Source organism: Phocoena phocoena, chromosome 11, assembly GCF_963924675.1.
Source record: "Phocoena phocoena chromosome 11, mPhoPho1.1, whole genome shotgun sequence".
Lineage (NCBI taxonomy): Eukaryota > Metazoa > Chordata > Mammalia > Artiodactyla > Phocoenidae > Phocoena > Phocoena phocoena.
Window position 1 is genome coordinate 73197868 of NC_089229.1, and position 19178 is coordinate 73217045.

General features: G+C 39.9%; 1 protein-coding gene and 1 pseudogene across 1 annotated transcript in view; both read left to right on the forward strand.

The window, feature by feature from the left end:
- The first annotated feature begins 366 nt into the window (after nucleotides 1-366).
- LOC136131711 (U6 spliceosomal RNA) lies at nucleotides 367-456 on the forward strand (annotated as a pseudogene).
- A 1672-nt stretch (nucleotides 457-2128) lies between these two features.
- The window catches only part of LOC136131409 (centrosomal protein of 78 kDa-like), a 97462-nt gene continuing 80412 nt past the window's right edge, over nucleotides 2129-19178 (forward strand). Inside the window, 10 exon segments of the mRNA XM_065888184.1 lie at nucleotides 2129-2224; nucleotides 2289-2312; nucleotides 2314-2452; nucleotides 2455-2508; nucleotides 5626-5798; nucleotides 5890-5962; nucleotides 7045-7133; nucleotides 7410-7413; nucleotides 9193-9321; nucleotides 18551-18630. Coding sequence (XP_065744256.1) covers nucleotides 2129-2224; nucleotides 2289-2312; nucleotides 2314-2452; nucleotides 2455-2508; nucleotides 5626-5798; nucleotides 5890-5962; nucleotides 7045-7133; nucleotides 7410-7413; nucleotides 9193-9321; nucleotides 18551-18630 — 861 coding nt within the window.

Genomic DNA, 19178 nt, shown 5'->3' on the forward strand with positions numbered 1-19178 from the left:
TGCAAAGACGTTGATCCAAGTAAAGGCAACAAAAACAAAAGTAAACAAGTGGAGCTACATCCAACTAAAAAGCACAACAAAGGAAACCAACAACAAAATGAAAACGCAGCCTACAAAATGGGAGAAAATTTTTACCAATCATATATCCTATAAGGGGTTAGTATTCAAATTATATGAAGAACTCATACAAAAAAATAGAAAAAATATCCAACAAAAAAATGGGCAGAGGATCTGAATAGACATTTTTACAAAGAAGATACAGAGATAGTTAAATAGGCACCTAAAATCACTAATCAGCAGAGAAATCAAACCACAGAGATGTCACCTCATTCACGTTGGAATGGCTAATATCAAAAAGACGGGAACGTGCTCACTTCAGCAGCACATATACTAAAATTGGAACGATACAGAGAAGATTAGCATGGCCCCTGCGCAAGGATGACAGGCAAATTCGTGCAGCCGCATAGCACAGGGAGATCAGCTCGGTGCTTTGTGACCACCTAGAGGGGTGGGATAGGGAGGGTGGGAGGATGGGAGACTCAAGAGGGAAGAGCTATGGGAACATATGTATATGTATAACTGAGTCACTTTGTTATAAAGCAGAAACTAACACACCATTGTAAAGCAATTATATTCCAATAAAGATGTTAAAAAAAAACAGACAGGAACTAACAAGTGTTGGCAAGGGTGTGGAGGAAAGGGAAGCCTTGGACACTGTTGGTAGGAATGTAAATTGTTGCATCCAGTATGGAAAACAGTATGAAGGCCCTCAAAAATTTAAAAATAGAACTATCATACGATCCAGCAATTCCACTAGTTGGTATTTGTATGAAGGAAACAGAAATTATTAATTCAAAATGAAATCTGTACCCCCATATTCATTGCAGCATTATTTACAGTAGCCAGCACTTGGAAACCCCTGTGTTCATCGATAGATAAATGGATAAAGGACATTTGGCATATATATATGCCAAATTATTTTTATGTATATATATAATTCAGCCATGAGAAAGAAGCAAATCCTGCCATTTGTGACAACATGAATGGACCATCAGGGTGTTATGCTAGGTAAAATATGTCGGAAAGAGAAAGAAAAATCCTGTATGATCTCACTTTATATGGAATTTTTTAAAAAGCTCATAGAGGCAGGGCGTGGAGGGTGGGTTAAATGGGTAAAGGTGGTCAATATGTACAAACTGCCAGTGATAAATAAGTCTTGGGGATGTGACTATAGTTAATAATACCGTATTGCATATTTAAAGTTTGCTAAGAGAGTAGATCTTAAAAGTCCTCATCATAAGAAAAAAAGATTTCTACCATGTATGGTAATTTGGATGTTAACTAGACGTACTGTGGTGATCATTTTTTTAATTGAAGTATAGTTGATTTACAGTATTATATTGTAATAACAATATATTAGAACCCAATGATTCAATATTTTTATAGATTATACTCCATTTAAAGTTATTATAAAACATTGGCTATCCTTATAGCTTATTTATTTTATGCATAGTAGTTTGTGCCTCTTCATCCCCTCCCCTCCCCCCATCTTGTCCCTCCCCCCTTCTCTCTACCCACTGGTAACCACTGCGTTGATGTCTACATCTGTGCATTCATTTCCTTTCTGTTACATTTATTGTTTATTTTTTAGATTCCACATGCGAGCCGTATTTGTCTTTCTCTGTTTGACTTATTTCACTAAGCATAATAGTGTTGCAGCAAAAATAGAAATGAAGTTTTTCCTCTCCTGAAAATAAGGAAAGTAAAGGGGACAGTGAACAGGCTAGAGAAGACACATAAACTGGCCTGAAAGGGTTAATGGATCCTAGTTTTATTTAAACTGTTACTAATCCGCAGTGTCTGTAACTAGAGGTATGTTTCACAAAGCTAAATTACATCCTGTTCCTATCACTCCCTAGCTGTCAATGTAAATTACATCCTGCATCTGGTGCTTAAGCTCCCTGCACTGTCTTGTAGCAAATCACCCTGTGTAGCTGTTTGCATTTCAGGAAGCAGATGGCAGGCAGATAAGGCAGAGGCAAATGAACCCAATTACCGGTCCGCCGGACCCAGTTACCAGACTGCCTGACACCAGCGATGCCGGTTTTGAAATAATGCAAGAAGAAGAATGCAGGACCTTTACCACTTTGACCCTGATTACCACTCCCTGGACTGTGATGGCCGCCCGAGGGGCCGGGAGGCCAGCCGGGGCTTCCAGGCGTGTGTGGGCATCATGTGTGCAGCCAGCATCCCCGAGGCCTCGCTCGGCTCATCATCACTGAGTGAAGGTGTACTGTGACAGTGCGGCTGACTTTCTTCTGGCACTGTGAGGACCTGTGTGCATTGCAGGATTCGGTGCCTCTGCCCGCCGTGGGCGCCTCCCTAAGGGAGGGCCTGCTGGGCTTCAACGACCACCGCCTGCGTGGGGTGGACGCGGCACCGCCCCTGAGCACCCTCTGCCCCCAGTCTGTATCCAGAGCTTCTTCGAGCCATGGCTTGGCGAGACGGGTTTGTACTTTCCGCTTGCAGGGGCTCTCGTGTCGGCGCTGTGAAGCGGAGTTTTAGATGGTACAAGGTGGAGGGTGGGCACTAGAACCGGTGCCCAGTGCCGGGGTGTGCGTGCACTAGACGGGGCGTGCAGCCTACGACTCCTGCCGGCTCGGTGACCCCGGCCGAGTGCCTTAAGGCTTCTAGGTCTCTGTGTTCTCATCTGTAGCATGGGCTTAACAGGACTCACTCTCTGTGGCGGTTACAAGGTCACACTCTGTTAAAGCTTGTAGACTCTACAATGTAGAACACTTAGCACACTTTGGAGCATCGTTCATTGTTCACAGATATTACCTGGCCTGTTGAATGACTGCCTGGTACACGCCAAAGCGATTAGGAAATTGATATATACCAGCTTCATTTCCTTTTCATTAAAACAGGGCTCAGGAAAAAAAAAATTTTTTTTCAATAGTCCTATCATATAGTGGAAAGAGCACTGGTGTGAAGGCAGCTTAGGGTTTGAATTCCAGAGTTTATGCTCTCTGTGGCCTGGGCAGGTTTCTTTTGCACTACAATCCCCACACTTACAAAGTGACATTAAAAACCACCCTTTCTGTGGGTTCTTAGAATTAATTACGCAGGTTATGTGTGTAAAGTATCCTGGCACTTGAATGAGTGGTCAGAACCAAGGTCTGCTGGAGAGGATGCTTCTGCCCTAGGTGATCTCCCCTTCTACTGGGCGGCAAGTAAACATAAGCACAGTAGTCCGTGCTCTGGAAGAAGTGGGTTCTGGTGCTACAGAGCACAGAATCTTGTTTTTTTTAATTTAATTTTTATTTTATATTGGAGCATAGTTGATTTACAATATTGTGTTAGTTTCAGGTGTACAGCAAAGTGATTCCGTTATACATATATCCATTCTTTTTCAGATTCTTTTCCCATACAGGTTGTTACAGGATATGGAGTAGAGTTCCTTGTGCTATGCAGTAGGTCCTTGTTGATTATTTATTTTATATAGAGTCGTGTGTATATGTTAATCCCAAACTCCTAATGTATCCCTCCCCACTACCTTTCCCCTTTGCAGAGCACAGAATCTTGGAAGGGAAAGTTCAGGGTAGGCTTCTTGGAGGAGGTGCCATCCTTTCTAAGGATATGTAGAAGCTCCTGGGGTGGCAGGAGGGAGCAGTGTGTGTCAGAGTTGGAGAAATATAAGAAAATATGGCAAAACTAAGATACAGGACTGGAACTCAGGGTTTGGGAAAGAAATGAGAGTTGATACTGGAAACCTAGTGGGGCCCAACAGAAAGGGGCCTTGTTTGTCCTGTCAGAAGTTTAGATGTTTACCCTGAAGGCTGTGGGAAACCCTAAAGAACAGTGAGATGGACTTCTGGCTTAGAGACTCACTCAGACCTCCATGTGGAAGGCACTTGATTGGGTGCAGGGTGAATTGTAATCTAAGGGTCCCACTTAAGTTATAAAAGCTTGAACTGGATTTTGCAGATCCGAGAGAGAATGGGTGGGGCCTGGTGACCAGTTAGAAAAGGAAGGGCAGCAAGTGTGGGTGACAGTTTACAGCTGCATCTTTTTGTGAGATACAGAGCACAGTAGGAAGGGATTGGGGTTGGGGAGAGGATCTTACTTCATCTTCAGTGCTTTAGAGGGGCCTGGTAGATGGGTCTGGGCCCAAGGTACAGATCTGGGCTTTTTGGGAGGACAGGTATTTGCAGGCATTGGAGATACTTAGGTTACCCACAAGAAGAGCCAAAGAATCATAGGTCTGAGGGCTTTTTAAGTGGGTATATTGAGGATGTTTATAAGCTGAAAGAAAGTAGCCAGCAGAGAAAGGGTGTTAAGATCTAAGAGAGGAAATGATTGTTCATTTGTTTTCTAAAAGCTGAATACTTATCAGTGAGCCTGGCCCTTTTCTAGGATCTGGGGTTCACACCATGTGTTATCTCTTCTGCAAGGACAGTTGAACTCATCCCCTGGTGAAGAGAAATCAGATTTTTCTTTGCATCCCATTCAGGTGTAGGAACTGTTCCGTACCTCTGAAGGGACTTTACTTAACCAGAGTAATAAGTTAGAAATAAAAAGAAATTAGAGCTGGAAGGGACCTTAAAGGCCACTGTACTTAATTTTGCCTAATATTTTACATTGATTGTAAGAAAAATTTATTGCAGAGCCCATTCTCTTTAGAGTTCCTTCACTGAACTTTCTTCATGTCTTGCATCCAGGGGGGCTAGCTTGTAGATTTTGGCCTGCTCCTAAATTTGCTTCTTCATCCACATTGCATTTTGCCCAGACTATGGCAGAAGCTCCTGGGTGGTTTCACGGCCCCTGGACTCAGTTCCTCTAAATTCATCTGCCTACTGTGGTTGAGTGATCTTCTAACATGAAAAGATACGCCTAAAATAATGCTGCTAATGGCTTGCCCACACAGAGTTAGTGCATACTAGCCGCCCAGCGTGTACTCTGCCCAGATGTGTGTAGTCTGAACTGTGCTCTACCAAGCCTCCTGGGGCTCTTTGGCCCTGAGGAAGGGGAGATTTTTGTGATCACTCCCTTTATCGAACTGGTCCTTCAGCAGCAGGCTGCCTTTTGCTAATCAGCGGAGGCACCCTTACTCAGCCAGTGGCAGCCCCGGGCCTCATCACCTGTGGGATACAAGCCATGCTCTCTCGCAGGCTTGATTCGACCAACATCTCTATTTTCTGTCCCTTCTCACACTTGGACCCCTGGCCTTTAGTCATCCCCACCTGCAGTATTTACAGTGCCCAGCAGGAGTCAGGCTTGAGTGTCTTTGCACAGGTGCTCCCTTTGCAGTTAATGCACCTCCTCCTCCAACTCTGCATAGCCTCGATTGTACTTTTCTCGATTGTACTTCAGGGTTATCATGAAGCCGTCACTTAGACATAACTTTTTGCCTCCACAGGAACCTTTGTGCATAAAGGTTATGGTTCTTTATCTCATGTGATTGAAATTTTGAGTTTATACACGTCCCTCCTTAATGAGGCTTTAAGGGCAGGAGTCGTTTCTAATCCTTAGCACAGAGCAGATGCTTTTTTTTCTTTTTAGATGCTTTTTAACGGTGATAAATGTATGGTTTAAATCACTCATTTTACAATAATTTTGCTTTAGGTTCTGACAGAAATAAAGTTTCCAGAAGTTGTGTTCCTGCAATAAGAAATAAAGATGTGACCTTCCAGTTGTGTAAAGCTCTTAGACGCTGTGTAAGTGCATCAGGTGCGCTAAGGAACCTGGAGCTAAGTGGGCTAGTTGTGAGAGAGAGAGACGTAACTGTGTTAACAAAGGTAAGCCTTCATTGTGTCCTGCCAACATTTGATAGTTGCTTTTGGGGCAAACTAAAGGGGTAAAATTTTAGACTGTTCCTCCCCATTAAAGGTATTGAATAAATCGGCCACTTTGGGGCACCTGTGTCTTGCAAATTGTCCAATTGGAGATGGAGGTTTAGAAAGTGAGTTTCAGTCTTGTTTAAGTCTCTTCCCATCAGACTGGTCTCGTGATTTCCTACACACCATGTTACTTCCTGTCTACCTTTTCTTGGTGTTGTTCATGCCTGGATTGTCTCCTGTACCTGCTCAAACCTTGGTCCATTCTCATTTGTACCATGGACACTGGTATGGATACATGTACCATGGATACATGTCATGCTGGATATTGTCAGAATTAATATTACTTAAGTTTGTGTTAAGCCACAAACCACATGTTTTGTATACTTTCTGTTTTGTGTGTTTGTTTATATTTTTATGGTTTCTCTTCAAGAAATATTACGGGAAGGGAAATAGCAAGATGTAAAGAGCAAAAAAGTCATCATGATCTTTAAATTGTTAGAACATGTATCTGCAATCATAATTATAATGCACTGTGGTATGTGTTAAAATAGGAAATATATGTAATGTCCTGTAGGAGCAGCAAATTCAGTGGTGTTGGTGAGGGTGTGTCATGGAAGTAATCACAAAGCAGGTGACTCTTGATTGGGGTCCTGAAACAGTGTGTGTTCCCTGTGTCCAGTAGTGGTCTGGAGGGGTCAGGAAGCCTGCCTTTCAATTTGAGGGAAGAGAGGGTTTGAGGTCCTCTCTCTTCTATTGCTCTAGTATACTGCATAACAGCTAATAATATACTGGGTTTATAGTTGACATTTAAGTCGCTGATTGATCATCAAGATTGGCATGTATCTTTGGAAATGAAAATCGGAAGAGTCTTATGCTTTTTAGGTTTTTCTTTTTTTTCCCTTTGTCTCAAAAGTATGTAGTACTTTACTGAGTGGTTGGGAATAAAGTTTGCAGTATTCAGTGTATTCAATTTTAGTACCTAAATAGAATTAAACTGTTGCTGTAAACTGGAATAACACTTTGTTACTGACAAGTTTTAGAATGCATCAGTTCATCAATTACCTGTTTGGGAAGATTGCAGTTAATGATTTTAAGAATGTGGCTATAAACCTCCAATTGACTGAAGAAAAGCAAATAAATCAAGATTGACAAATGTATAGGCTCTTCATCTTATTGTGTGTGTGTGTTTTTATTTTCCTTTTAGTTATTTGTCAAGGTATAAAGAACTCTGTCACTCTTAAGACAGTAAACTTCACAGGGTATAATCTGACATGGCAGGGAGCAGATCACATGGCCTAGAGCTTAAAGGTGATTTTATGTTTAAACTTTCATGAAAACATGTGATTGAAGCACATTAACATACTGATACAGATGGCAGTTAATTTTTGTCTTTTAATACATGTGAGTGCAGCTTCTGTTTTGAAAGAATCTGACCAAATGGTAATGTGAATTGCTGTTGCATAAAAGAATAGTGTTGACTCCCCAGTCTTTGCACTTGAGTTTAACAACTCTGTGGTTTTCTGTCTTCTTCCTGAGACAGTTAATCTCAGGTCCATCCTCGTCACACAGAGTGGTAAATTAGAGAACGATTAATATCACCATTTACAGAAGTGAGACTGAAATCTCAACCATCCTGAACATAGGAACTGAAGGGGCCTCTCAGCAGTTCAGAGAGTTATTACCAAGCTAGTTAGCTGAATTCTGTTCAGTTTTCTCCGTAGCAGAGCCTTCCAGGTCCTTCTTTTGAGCTTATTTATTTTTATACACAATTCTGTATGGGTACTGTACATAATAGTAAATAGTTGTATTAACTGGGTTTAACTGGTGATGTATTTACATCAAGATCTAACTTTGTTTTGTTGATATCTTTTTAGGGGCTTTCCATTCATCAGAGCTCATGATGTATGTAATCAGTTGCTGGTGTGTAGCTATCATATTTATGATATATAGGGCTTGAATTGGCAAAGGTGAATGGTCATTCTTCTTGCTTTTTAAACTGACAGAACCTTACAAGAAGGATTTCCCTCTCTGAAATAAATCCATGTAAAACATGTTTGGTCGCTTTCCCAATGCAACTGTGTAGTTGTGTGGATTTGGCACACAACTGGCAGCCTTGTGGTTGTCTGTAAACAAGGAAGCCTGTTCTCCAGTCCGCAAATCAGCTGTTAGCCAGTGAAACAAACTTGACTGCCATTTCTGACCCCTCACATGGAGCTGTCATACTCAAGAATGTTCATATGTTTTCAAGAAAAGTTGTTTGTGGGCTATATGTACAAATTCCTGATCTGAAAGCCAATATAAAGCAACATCTCCCAAACCTCTGCTGTCTCACCAAGGCCACACACATTTCCTCGCTTCTGGCTTCATGGCAAGCTAATACTGTCCGTATCAGATTCTCCTTCCCAGTGGTTCTGGGAGACTGCATAGTTGCTCTGTGAGAGGCACCTCTGCTGAGGTTGAGAGAAGAGCATCTTGGGTGTCAGTCCTGCCCTTGCATGCCCAGAGAGAAGGGTGTGCACCTCGTTCTCCTGTTGGGATTTTCCTATGCTGCAGATTTGCAGCTTGTTGTCGAAATGATGTCCTAGTTACTTGTCTTCTGTGTAGTTACATAATCCCAGCACACTTCTTTATGATCTGTAGACTTTTATGGGGTTGTGGCCAGATCAGGTTTTAAATGTTTGGAAATGTCCAATTGAACAACATTGCAGTGGCAGTGAAGCTTGACAGGAGAATTGTATTACTGTTACCCTAGTTTTGGCTTAAGGGTGATGAGAAGATGAAATTTTTGATGGGTCAGTTTTAGTTATGTATGTGTAAGTGATTTACTTTTTTAAATTCTAACATCTGTTATACACAGCTTAGATATGTTGACTTTCTGATTATTCTTCTGATTCTTTATCAGTCCCTTTACTGATGTATTTTCCTCCAAAAAACTACATTTTCTTCCAGACTGTTTTTGTCTGATAGTGAAAAATAAATTTTTCATTTGCAGTCTAAAGTTGATCTGAGAAAAAATGGTTACCTTGGATCTTCCCTTGGCTTCTGTGAAAGAAACTTAATAAAATAATATGGGCAATTCCCATTACTAATCCTAACCATGTACAACAGAGGTCTGTACAGTAACAGCAAAAATATGTTACTGTACTTTTAATTAGTCATTGCCTGTTTTAGACTAAGGAGCAGGGAGAGACGTTTATAAATAATGATATCTCAGATCACTTTTGTTAAATGTCCTCTAATATTTGCATATTTGGTATCTGGCTTGTGTTGTCTTTTATACAATCTTGTCTTCTTTCTTTGCACTGTAGTTTAACAACTCTGTGGTTTCCTATCTTCTTCTTGGGACACTCAGGTCCATCAGAATTTCCTGTGACTGTGACATTAGAGAGTCCTTCCTCCTCAGAAATCGAAGAGGTCAATGATTCCTCAGAAAGTGTTCAGGAAGAGCCAGAGAAAATCAGTTTGAAACAAGAAGCATTGCCGGGACAAAGGTATCACTTTAAAGCTATAGAGAAGATTATTTTTCAAACGGAAGCCTGATTGCAACATGGCACAGCTTGTGTGAGGGTTCTGTTTTCTCCTCCCATCTGCATTGTATCCCCTTGACTGGTTAAGCTTAGACCAGGGTGAATGGTGGACATTTGAACTCTAAGAAATAAAAATCAAAACATGTCGTTAGTAATATATTTTCCTTTCCTTAGAACCTTAGTATATTAGATTTAGGGAGAACCTTAGTGATCATACGATAAAGAAATTGAGTTCTGAATGAATGTAGTCAGCTGATTCAGTGCTCTTGTTTTACAGATGAGAAAATTGACAGTTCTAGTTGAACTCTCTTTTTACAAGAGGAAAATATGTCCTCATTTTAAATAAAAATAAAGTTGAAAAAAGTTTTGATGTTGATATTCTCCTTTCCTAAAATAAAAAATATCAAGAAGCTACATTCTATTACCAAATAAACCTGACCTCTAATGTCATTCCATACTTTTGTTTGTATGGACAGAAAAGAAAAATTGATTTTCATAAGAAATTTTTGCACCTCAAAAATAATGTATTTATTTTATTTCAACTTTAACGAAGAGCTGAACATTTCTAGTAAATAAAGGAACACCATTTGGGGGGGACCTTGTCTTTGTGCTACAAAGTCCATGTTTAATTTTTAAAAATCATTTAATATGATTTTCTTTTCATATGAAACATGACCGGTTTCAGAACTAATTATCCCATTATTGTAGGACTATGGGAATTAACTCTTTGATTTTCAAAAGAGAAAGTTAGATTTTTATTTTTTTAATTAAAATTAATGATAATATAGAGAAATTTTAAGAAAAAAACTTAGAAAATTATGAAATGTTAGAGTAGGAGAAATCTATAGTTCATGTAGAGTTACCCTCTTTCATTTTATAAATGAGCACCTACAATTTGTAGCACGTAAGTGGCTTATTAGTAAATGGCAGAGTACAACAAGACCCTAGAGCATCTGATCCACGTTCCTTGTCATTTTAGGTGTGTTGTGTTCATTTCCTTCATGAGTAGACCAGGAGATTGTATTTCTAATAGTAATGATAGACACTGGGGAAGACCAAGAAGTTTACACACTGGGACCACAGAATAGTAGATTCAAAATGCACTGAGAACCCTTTCACCTCTTCTCCGATTTGACAAGACACTACAAGGATGGTATCAAAGTGTTTAAGTATATAAGCCCACAACAATCAAGAGATTTCAACACAGTTTTGAAAGACGGAAGACAAGTGGAAGAGTGTGAAACTGAGGCAGTAGAACAGAGGAAAAGCATCAACTAGAATATGCACAGGGACCACCTGCAACTGAGGAGGATTCTGACCCCAACTGCAGAAGTAGCCCAATGCTCAGATGCGCATGTAGGAGAGAGGGTGGAGTTAGTTAAAAGTGTGACTGAAATAGGGGAGCTCATTGAAGGGTTGTGTTTGGAGGAGTGGACTCCCAGCCCCGCCCTCACACTCCTGAAATGAGATGCTTTCATTTTGAAAACAGTGAAACTGGCGAGAACTAGGGCAGCTAGTGTGAGTTTTCACACCCTAGAAAATTGTGTTTGCGGGGGATCCTATTACAGTTACTCCCCGCTTCTTCCTGCATAAGAAACCAATCAATCGTTGACTTCAGGGAGCTTTCTGCACTCATTCTTAAATAGAAAATAACTGTCGTTTGCCTGATAGTTGAGTAAAGCTTACAACATGAGAGAGGGGGACAAAGTGTGAAAACATATCCTGGTAGGACCGGGGACAATTTAGGGAACAAAATAATTTAAGAAAAAACCCTAATTAGTATTCTGAGGGAGATTTAAAAAGGGCTAGCAACTATAAAATAAGACTAGGGTGTTAATTAAAAAGAGAATGGTCAAAAAGCAAGAGAGGTCTCTTGGAAATGAAAATATGGTTGCTGAAATAACTTCAGTAGGAATTTTAAAAAATTCTCATTATATAAAAAAGAAAGACACAATGGAAAATGTGATAGCAATATGTTAGAGAGGCTGCATCTGGGAGATGCAACATGTAACTATTAGAAACTCCAGACCCAGAAAAAAAATGGAGGGAAGCTGTCAAAGGGCAACAAAATTCCCCACAGCTGAAAGTAGACATCAGGCCTCTGATTGAAAATAGTTACTCAAGTTTTGAGCAAGATGAACAAGAATAGACTTATACCTAGGCACCCTTCATTATGAAACTTTAAAATACTGAAAAAATAAATTAACATAGAATAAAATACTGACAGGATACATCCATTCCAGAGAGAAAAATACTGGTCACCTAAAAAAAAAAAAGTTAAAATCTGACTTTTATCATACTGTCATCAGCACCATGGATCCTGGAAGGCATTAGAAAGATACCTCCAAAGTTTTTCAGGCACATAGTTTTCACCCTAGGGGTTTGTATCCAGCCAAACTATCAGTCATAAGTGGAGACTGAAGAAGATATTTTGTACAGAAAGAAATTTGAAAAATTGACCTCCTGTGCTACACCTTAAGCTTTTTATAGAAATAATCCAGCAAAATGAGGCAATAAACCAAGAAGGAAGGTAATAGGGGATTCAGTGCAGAGAGCAGCTAGTCTAGATTGAAGAGGCTTCTATTGATTGTGTGATTCAGAGCTTGGAAACACCTTGAGGCATATTGTACTTACTAGGTATTAGGCACTGTTGGAAGGGAAGAGGGAGAGGAAGAGAAGGAACTTGAACTCCAGAGGAAAAAAGGCTATACTGATATAAACCTGAAGCAAACTAAGCTATGGTTGATTTTTAACCTACTATTGGTGAGGAAGAGAAGAATCCACTTAAACTTGACACTATAGATGTCCCCCTTTTTGGCGACACACGGCGGTAATGACCACCTATCTAATTTGTTGTCCAAACCAGAACTTGTCCAAAGTCCTTACACTTCAGTAGTGTAAGGAGGCGCTCTAATGCTGTAACATCAGGACAACAGGTATAAACTGGAACATCCCAAGGCGGCTTGGGGTATGTGGTCAGCCTGCACAAGGGCAGTGACACTGACACAGTATGGAACGAGGTGTAGTCTATACACAGAGTACATCTGCAGTGGGCAATATTAATTTCATTGTAATAAAGGCAATACTGTCTTGGTTTGCAGCTTTTATTGTCAACTTGCATGTAGTAACAAAAAACTAACCTAAAGTATACTTAGTATGTATTTGCATTAACTTGGTATGTACTGAAATGTACTAGTATGTACTTAGTATATATTAGGCTGTAAGTGTTTTTGCATATATTAACTCATTTAATCCTCTGAATAGCCTTATGAGGTTGGTGCTAATATCATTCCCACTTTTGTGAAAAGGAAGCTAAGACAGGGAAGGAACTTGCCCAGGCTGTACCTAATTTAGGGTTGGATCGAAGCTTTGAGTTTAGGCTCTCTGCCTGTTGTCTTAAACCTTACTCCCTACTGACTCTCAAATAACAGAAGACTTAACTGCACATAGAACAGAGTATAAATTTCAACTTTGACAATGTAAAAGCTAGGTCTGGAAGGGAGACAGGAGGTAGAAAAAAGGGAAGATGGTATGAATGTCCTCATTTTACAAAGCGTGACGTTGAGAGAGTTTATAGTTGAGCAACAATGTAGGTTTTTAAGTATATCACTACAAGTCAAAGAGATCATGAGCAGTGGAAGAACTAATGATGACATTACTGAGCAGTGTGGACATAGGAAGAGTGTAAAGGAACTAAACCCTTACTTAGTAAAATAGAAAGTGAACAGATAATGCCTCCAATTTAGTCAGAAAATGGTCATGTAAGAGTATTACTTGGAGAAGAATTCAAAATAACAATAGTTGGACCTCCCTGGTGTCACAGTTGTTAATAATCTGCCTGCCAAGGCAGGGGACACGTGCTCGAGCCCTGATCCAGGAAGATCCCACATGCCGCGGAGCAACGAAGCCTGTGCACCACAACTACGGAGCCTGTGCTCTAGAGCCTGTGAGCTGCAACTACTGAGCCCACGTGCCGCAACTACTGAAGCCCACCCGCCTAGATCCTGTGCTCCACGACAAGAGAAGCCACTGCAATGAAGAGTAGTCCCCGCTCACCACAACTAGAGAAAGCCTGCACGCAGCAACGAAGACCCAACTCAGCCAAAAATAAATAAATAATAATAATAAAAAATGACAATAGTTGACGTAAACCTCATAAAAAAGGAAATCCAAACAGCCAGTAAACACAGAAAAGTGTAGGACTTCATTAAGTAATAAAAGTGAGTGAAAACCAGTGAAACTACATGCCAATCAGTTTGACAGATACATAAATAAAGTGTGGTAGTATCAGGTATTGTAGACCTGGAGTACTATGGGAATCTTCTACCCTGCTTATACTGGAGTGTAAATCGACACAACTACTTTGGAAAGCATTTAGCACTCTCCATCAACTGAAGGTATATAAATAGCCTGTGAGCCAGCAGCCCTCACCCCCGCCCTGTGTAAATGCACCAGAATAACTGGTACAGCAGGATTCCTGTCCATGATTTGCATTAGCACAAACTGAAAACAAACTAAATGTCCATTAGGAGTCAAAAATTAAATAAATTATGTGTATTCGTACAGTGGGAAAACTATCAAGCGATAAAATTGAACTAACTAGAGCTACAGGCTGCAATGTGGATGAATTTTTTAAACCAATGTTGAGTGAAAGAAATACGATAAAAAGGACTTCATATACTATGATCCTCTACATAAAGTTAGATGTTGACAAAACTAAACTCTTTTGTTAGGGATGCATGCAGGTTAAAGGAAAGGATTGTCAAGAAATGAGGATGGTGTTTAACTGGGAAGAGGGAAGGAGATTGTGATGGGAAAAGGATATGGGGGGGGTTTTGAGATGCTGACAAGTATCAATACTTTCAGATTTGAGTACTGGTTATGTAAGTATTCTCTTTTTATTTGTCACATTGACAGTTTTGCTCTGTGCACTTCTCAGTACGCATATCGTATTTTACAATTAAAAACCTGAGTAAAGAATCGGTCACTTCATGAGTGCCGAATGTGGGAGTGGGATGAGACTATTTCATTTTAAGCCCTTCACTACTGTTTGCATTCACATGTTATTCATTCAGCATTAATTGAACATATGCTGTGTACCAAGCACTCTTCTAATTTTATATGTGTTTTAACTCATGTAATCCTCACGAGAGCTCTGTGATATGGGAGCTTATCTCCATTTTATAGATGAGGAAGTTGAGACCTAGAGTTATAGAACTTGTCCAAGGTTATATAGCTAATGGGTAGTGCCAGGTCCATTTGCCTCAGAGAATCTGAATTTTTACAATATAATCTAAAAGAGAAATTAAATTGCTAATTATAGGGAAAAAAATTGCACATTAAAGAAGATGACAAGTTTTCATCTATTCAGTTAGAGAAAAACACACAGTCTGTCTTTCACACACGTACATCTTGTATTGGCAGGGATTTTCCTTATTAAGCAATTATTTATTGACCGCCCACGTTGTGCTAGGCACAGGTGCTGGGGATAAACACTTAATAAAATACACCCCCTATCTTCAAATAACTTGCACTCTACGTGAGGAAATAAGCCAACAGTTGTAGTAGAGGTTATATACCAAGTGATACATCGCTGTGGGCAGTATAAAATCTCAGAAATCTTTTGGAAAGAAGTTTGGAGATAGGTACCTCAGAGCCTTAAAAATGTTCATTTGCTTTGACGTCAAACTCATTTTTATGGATTTATTGCAAGAACGTTATTCTCAATATGGAAAAAAGCATAAAAACAGTTATTTTGTCTTATAATATTGAAAAGTTGGAAAGAATTTAAATGTGTAAAGTGGTTAACCAGTAAACCCAGTCAGTGGAATATTTTGTAGCCCACACAAAAAAAACAAGGTTATGAATCCCCTGATTATATGAGAAATGATTGATTTCAATGTTAAATGGAGAAAGGGTGAACATAAAATTTGATATCCAATATGATGGGAGCTTTGTCCCAGAAAAATCACCCTAGCCAGTGTACAGAAGGGAGGAAAGGAGAGCAGATGACAGGAAGGAAAATTATTCCAAAGCCTTATCATTAGTCTTACTTAAGTAATAGAATATCAAGCAATTTTACTTTCTAACTTTTTTGGTTCCATATTTCCATGTAAGGGACATGAATTATTAATACTTTGTGGGAGGAGGGTACACTTTTCCACAAATTTTAACACTGTGTTCTAATTCCCTCCACTAGAGGAAGAAACTATTTCATGTAATTGCACTTTGATGTGCTATTTAGAACCAGTCAGGAAGTTTCACTCTACTTTCCTCTGACTGTGGTGAGATTTTTTTTGTTTATTTGCTTATTTGTTTAGAAATTCTTCGAAATCGGTTTTAGAAGATTTATTAAAGCATTATATTGAAAGTAGAGGAAGTTTGCAATTTTTCCCCCTTTTTCCCCATTGAAAATTTGGCTGGCTTTAGTAATGAAACATTAAAGAATTTGAAGTTCTTAGACTGTCAGTTTTTTAAACATGATCTGAATATAAAAATATATGTTCATTGAGTAAATTCTTGAAAACAATGAACAACTCATTGAAGGAAATAAAAGCCACCTCTGCATGTACACACACCTGATCTGCTCTTTTGTCTGAAAAAAGTATGAAAAATATTTTGTCTTATCACTAAATACTCTTCTACACCAGAGAATTTGATTAAGCTTATGCACCATCTCCCAGGAAAAACGCACAGATATATTTTGAATGTAGAACTCCTGAAGCCCATTCATTAACTCTGGTTGAGACCTGTTGTCATTATTTTCTTAGTGGCTTCATAGCGCATTCCTTCATTCGGTGATCTGTTTTTGTTTAAACCAATCCCAATTTGGAGGCTCTTAGCTTTCTTCTAGGGTTTGGTTATAAACAATCTTATGACATCATGTTGGTAGATAAATCTTTGCCCACATCTTTGATTTCCTTAGGGTAAACCCCTGATGTAGGATTGTTGTTAGGTACCAAGAGCTACTCTCCAGAAAGTGATACCAGCTCCTCTGCCAATGATGGCATATAATAGAGTTCCTCATTCTTTAAGTGATTGTTCAAAGCAGCTAAAATGTATAAATATACCTTACTGTTTCCATAAGTGTAGGTATTCTGATTGTTTATCGCTGCATAGGAAACCACCCTGAAACAGTGGCTTAAAACAATGAAAATCGTTCATTTTGTTCATGAGCCTGGAGGTTGAGTAGAATATTAATTCTTTTACTACACTCTTACTGATTGAAAACAGTACCTATTTGACTACCTCACAGTTCTGTAGGTCAGAAGTCCAGGCACAGCGTGACTGGGTTTCCTGCTCAGATACACACGGGAACATGTGGGTTCTCTCCCGAGAGTGTTAAAGCACGTGAAATTTAAGTGTAAGACATTGAGTCCCAAACGTTGGATGTTCACCATAGTTTGTGTGGGTCACAGAGCTGAAATCAAGATTTCAGTCTGGCTGTGTTAGCATCCCGAGGCTCTGGGAAAGAATGCCTCCAAGCTTCTTCGGCTTGTTGGCATAATTCAGATTCTGCAGTTGCAGGACAGAGGTCCCCATTTCCTTGCTGGCTGTCAGTCGGGGGACAGTCTCAGGTCCTAGAGGCCTCTCGCTTGCCTTCCCTGCCGCAGCATTGGACTTCTTCAGAGCCAGCAATGGAGAGTCTCCCTCTTGTCCCTTTTGTACTTCAATTCAGGAAGAGTTCAGGTCCTTTTCATGGGGTGCCTGAGTAGGTCACATCCACCTAGAATAATCTCCCTATCTTAAAAAATCAACTGATTTTGAACCTTAATTCCATCTGCAAAATCCCTTCATTGCAGCACCTAGATTTAGAGTTTGATTGGATAAGTGGAAGGTTTGTGTACTTCAGTAAGTAGGAATCTTGGGGCCTCTGTTAGAATTCTGCCTATTGCAAGCAGTGTCCCCACTTCAAGGACCGAAGTGTCTTAGTTCCTAAAACTCCTAAGAGAGTTTATCAGCGTTCATTTTATTTCAGTGACCTTGGTGAATGGGAAGACTACCACCTCCGTGAACAGGAATGGCACCCAGCTTCCTGAGTCCACAGTGTGGCTCTGCTACTTAGTGGTGTGACCTTGGCTGTGCTGCTCTACTTATTCTACTTCTCTGCCTCTGTTTCCCTCATCTGTAAAATAGCGCTTCCCTGGTGGTGCAGTGGTTGAGAGTCCACCTGCCGATGCAGGGGACACGGGTTCGTGCCCCAGTCCGGGAGGATCCCACATGCCGCAGAGCGTCTAGGCCCGAGAGCCATGGCCGCTGAGCCTGCTTGTTCGGAGCCTGTGCTCCACAATGGGAGAGGCCACAACAGTGAGAGGCCTACGTAACGCAAAAAAACAAACAAAAACCATGGAGTTAGTGATCATTCTTTCCTCATAGGGTTTTTTTTTATACATTTATTTATTTATTTTTGGCTGTGTTGGGTCTTCGTTGCTGCTCGCAGGCTTTCTCCAGTTGCATCGAGCGGGGGGCTACTCTTCGTTGCAGTGTGGTGGCTTCTCTTATTGCAGGGCACAGGCTCTAGGCGCACAGGCTTCAGTAGTTGTGGCATGTGGGTTCTAGAGCATAGGCTCAGTAGTCGTGGTGCATGGGCTTAGTTGCTCTGCGGCATGTGGGTTCTTCCTGGACTAGGGCTCGAACCCGTGTCCCCTGCACTGGCAGGCGGATTCTTAACCACTGTGCCAGCAGGGAAGCCCCCTTTTAGGGTTTTGATGATTAGATTATTTCATACCCAGGGAACTCCAGGAACAGTGCTTGACTGTGAATTGCTTTAGAAGTGAGTACTTCTTAAGAACATGCTTTTGAATCTGCAATTAGGCAATTCAGGTATGTTAAGCATGTGCATTAATAGGACTTCCTACTATAAGGAGACCCACAAATAAAAATAGAATTTTTCTTTCTGGGTTTTAACTTCTTATTTCTGACTTACTATGTTATTTATATGCATATGCCTTTTATGGTGGGCTACCACAAATTTATGTTCGAAAGAGTGGAATTTAAATAAATCTTACCTATGCTAACTTGATAGATTTTGATAATTCATTTCACTAGCATGGTATGATATTACCAGTAGCAGACTAAAATCTGAGTTCACTTCTGGCTCTGCCCCTAAATCCTGATGAGACCAATAGCTGGAAAGGCTTTGGGATATTATACTATGAATTAGTTATAATATTGACTCTGTTTAGGAAAACCTGCAGGAGTGCCTAAAGCAGTTAAAGGAGGGAAGAGTAATAAGACTGAAGGCTGATAAACGAGTCAGTGAGGTAAACAAGTTTCTTCTTCTGCTTTAGAGAGTGTTTTGGTTTTATTTTGATTTGATTTTAAGCCATATACACATAATTTGTAAGATTTAAAACTATAATATGTTGCAAATTTGTTGTATCATGTGGACTTTTGCATTTACTGGTATTTAGTGATCATATGATCTATATTCCAGAAAGCATGTTTTTAAAAATGTGAAAATCTGGTTTTGTGTGTGTGTGTGTGTGTGTGTGTGTGTGCGTTTGCGCGTGTGCGCTTTTATATGACATTAGCTTATTTCCTTTTCATGATTCTTTGATTCAAGAAGGCACTTTTGTGCATATACTGTATATACAGTAACATAAAAGACACGATGAGACTCTCCTGGCAATGAATTAAGAAAGTGAATCATTTAAATAAATTTAAGATATTGGAAAACTTCTAAGAATGCAATGAAAGATAAAAATATATACTATGAGAATTACATTAGGTAATGTGCATGAAAGGGCATAATCTAAAAAGTTCTATCTAAATATAATTTATCACAGGATGAGTGTAGGGAGGAATTTTT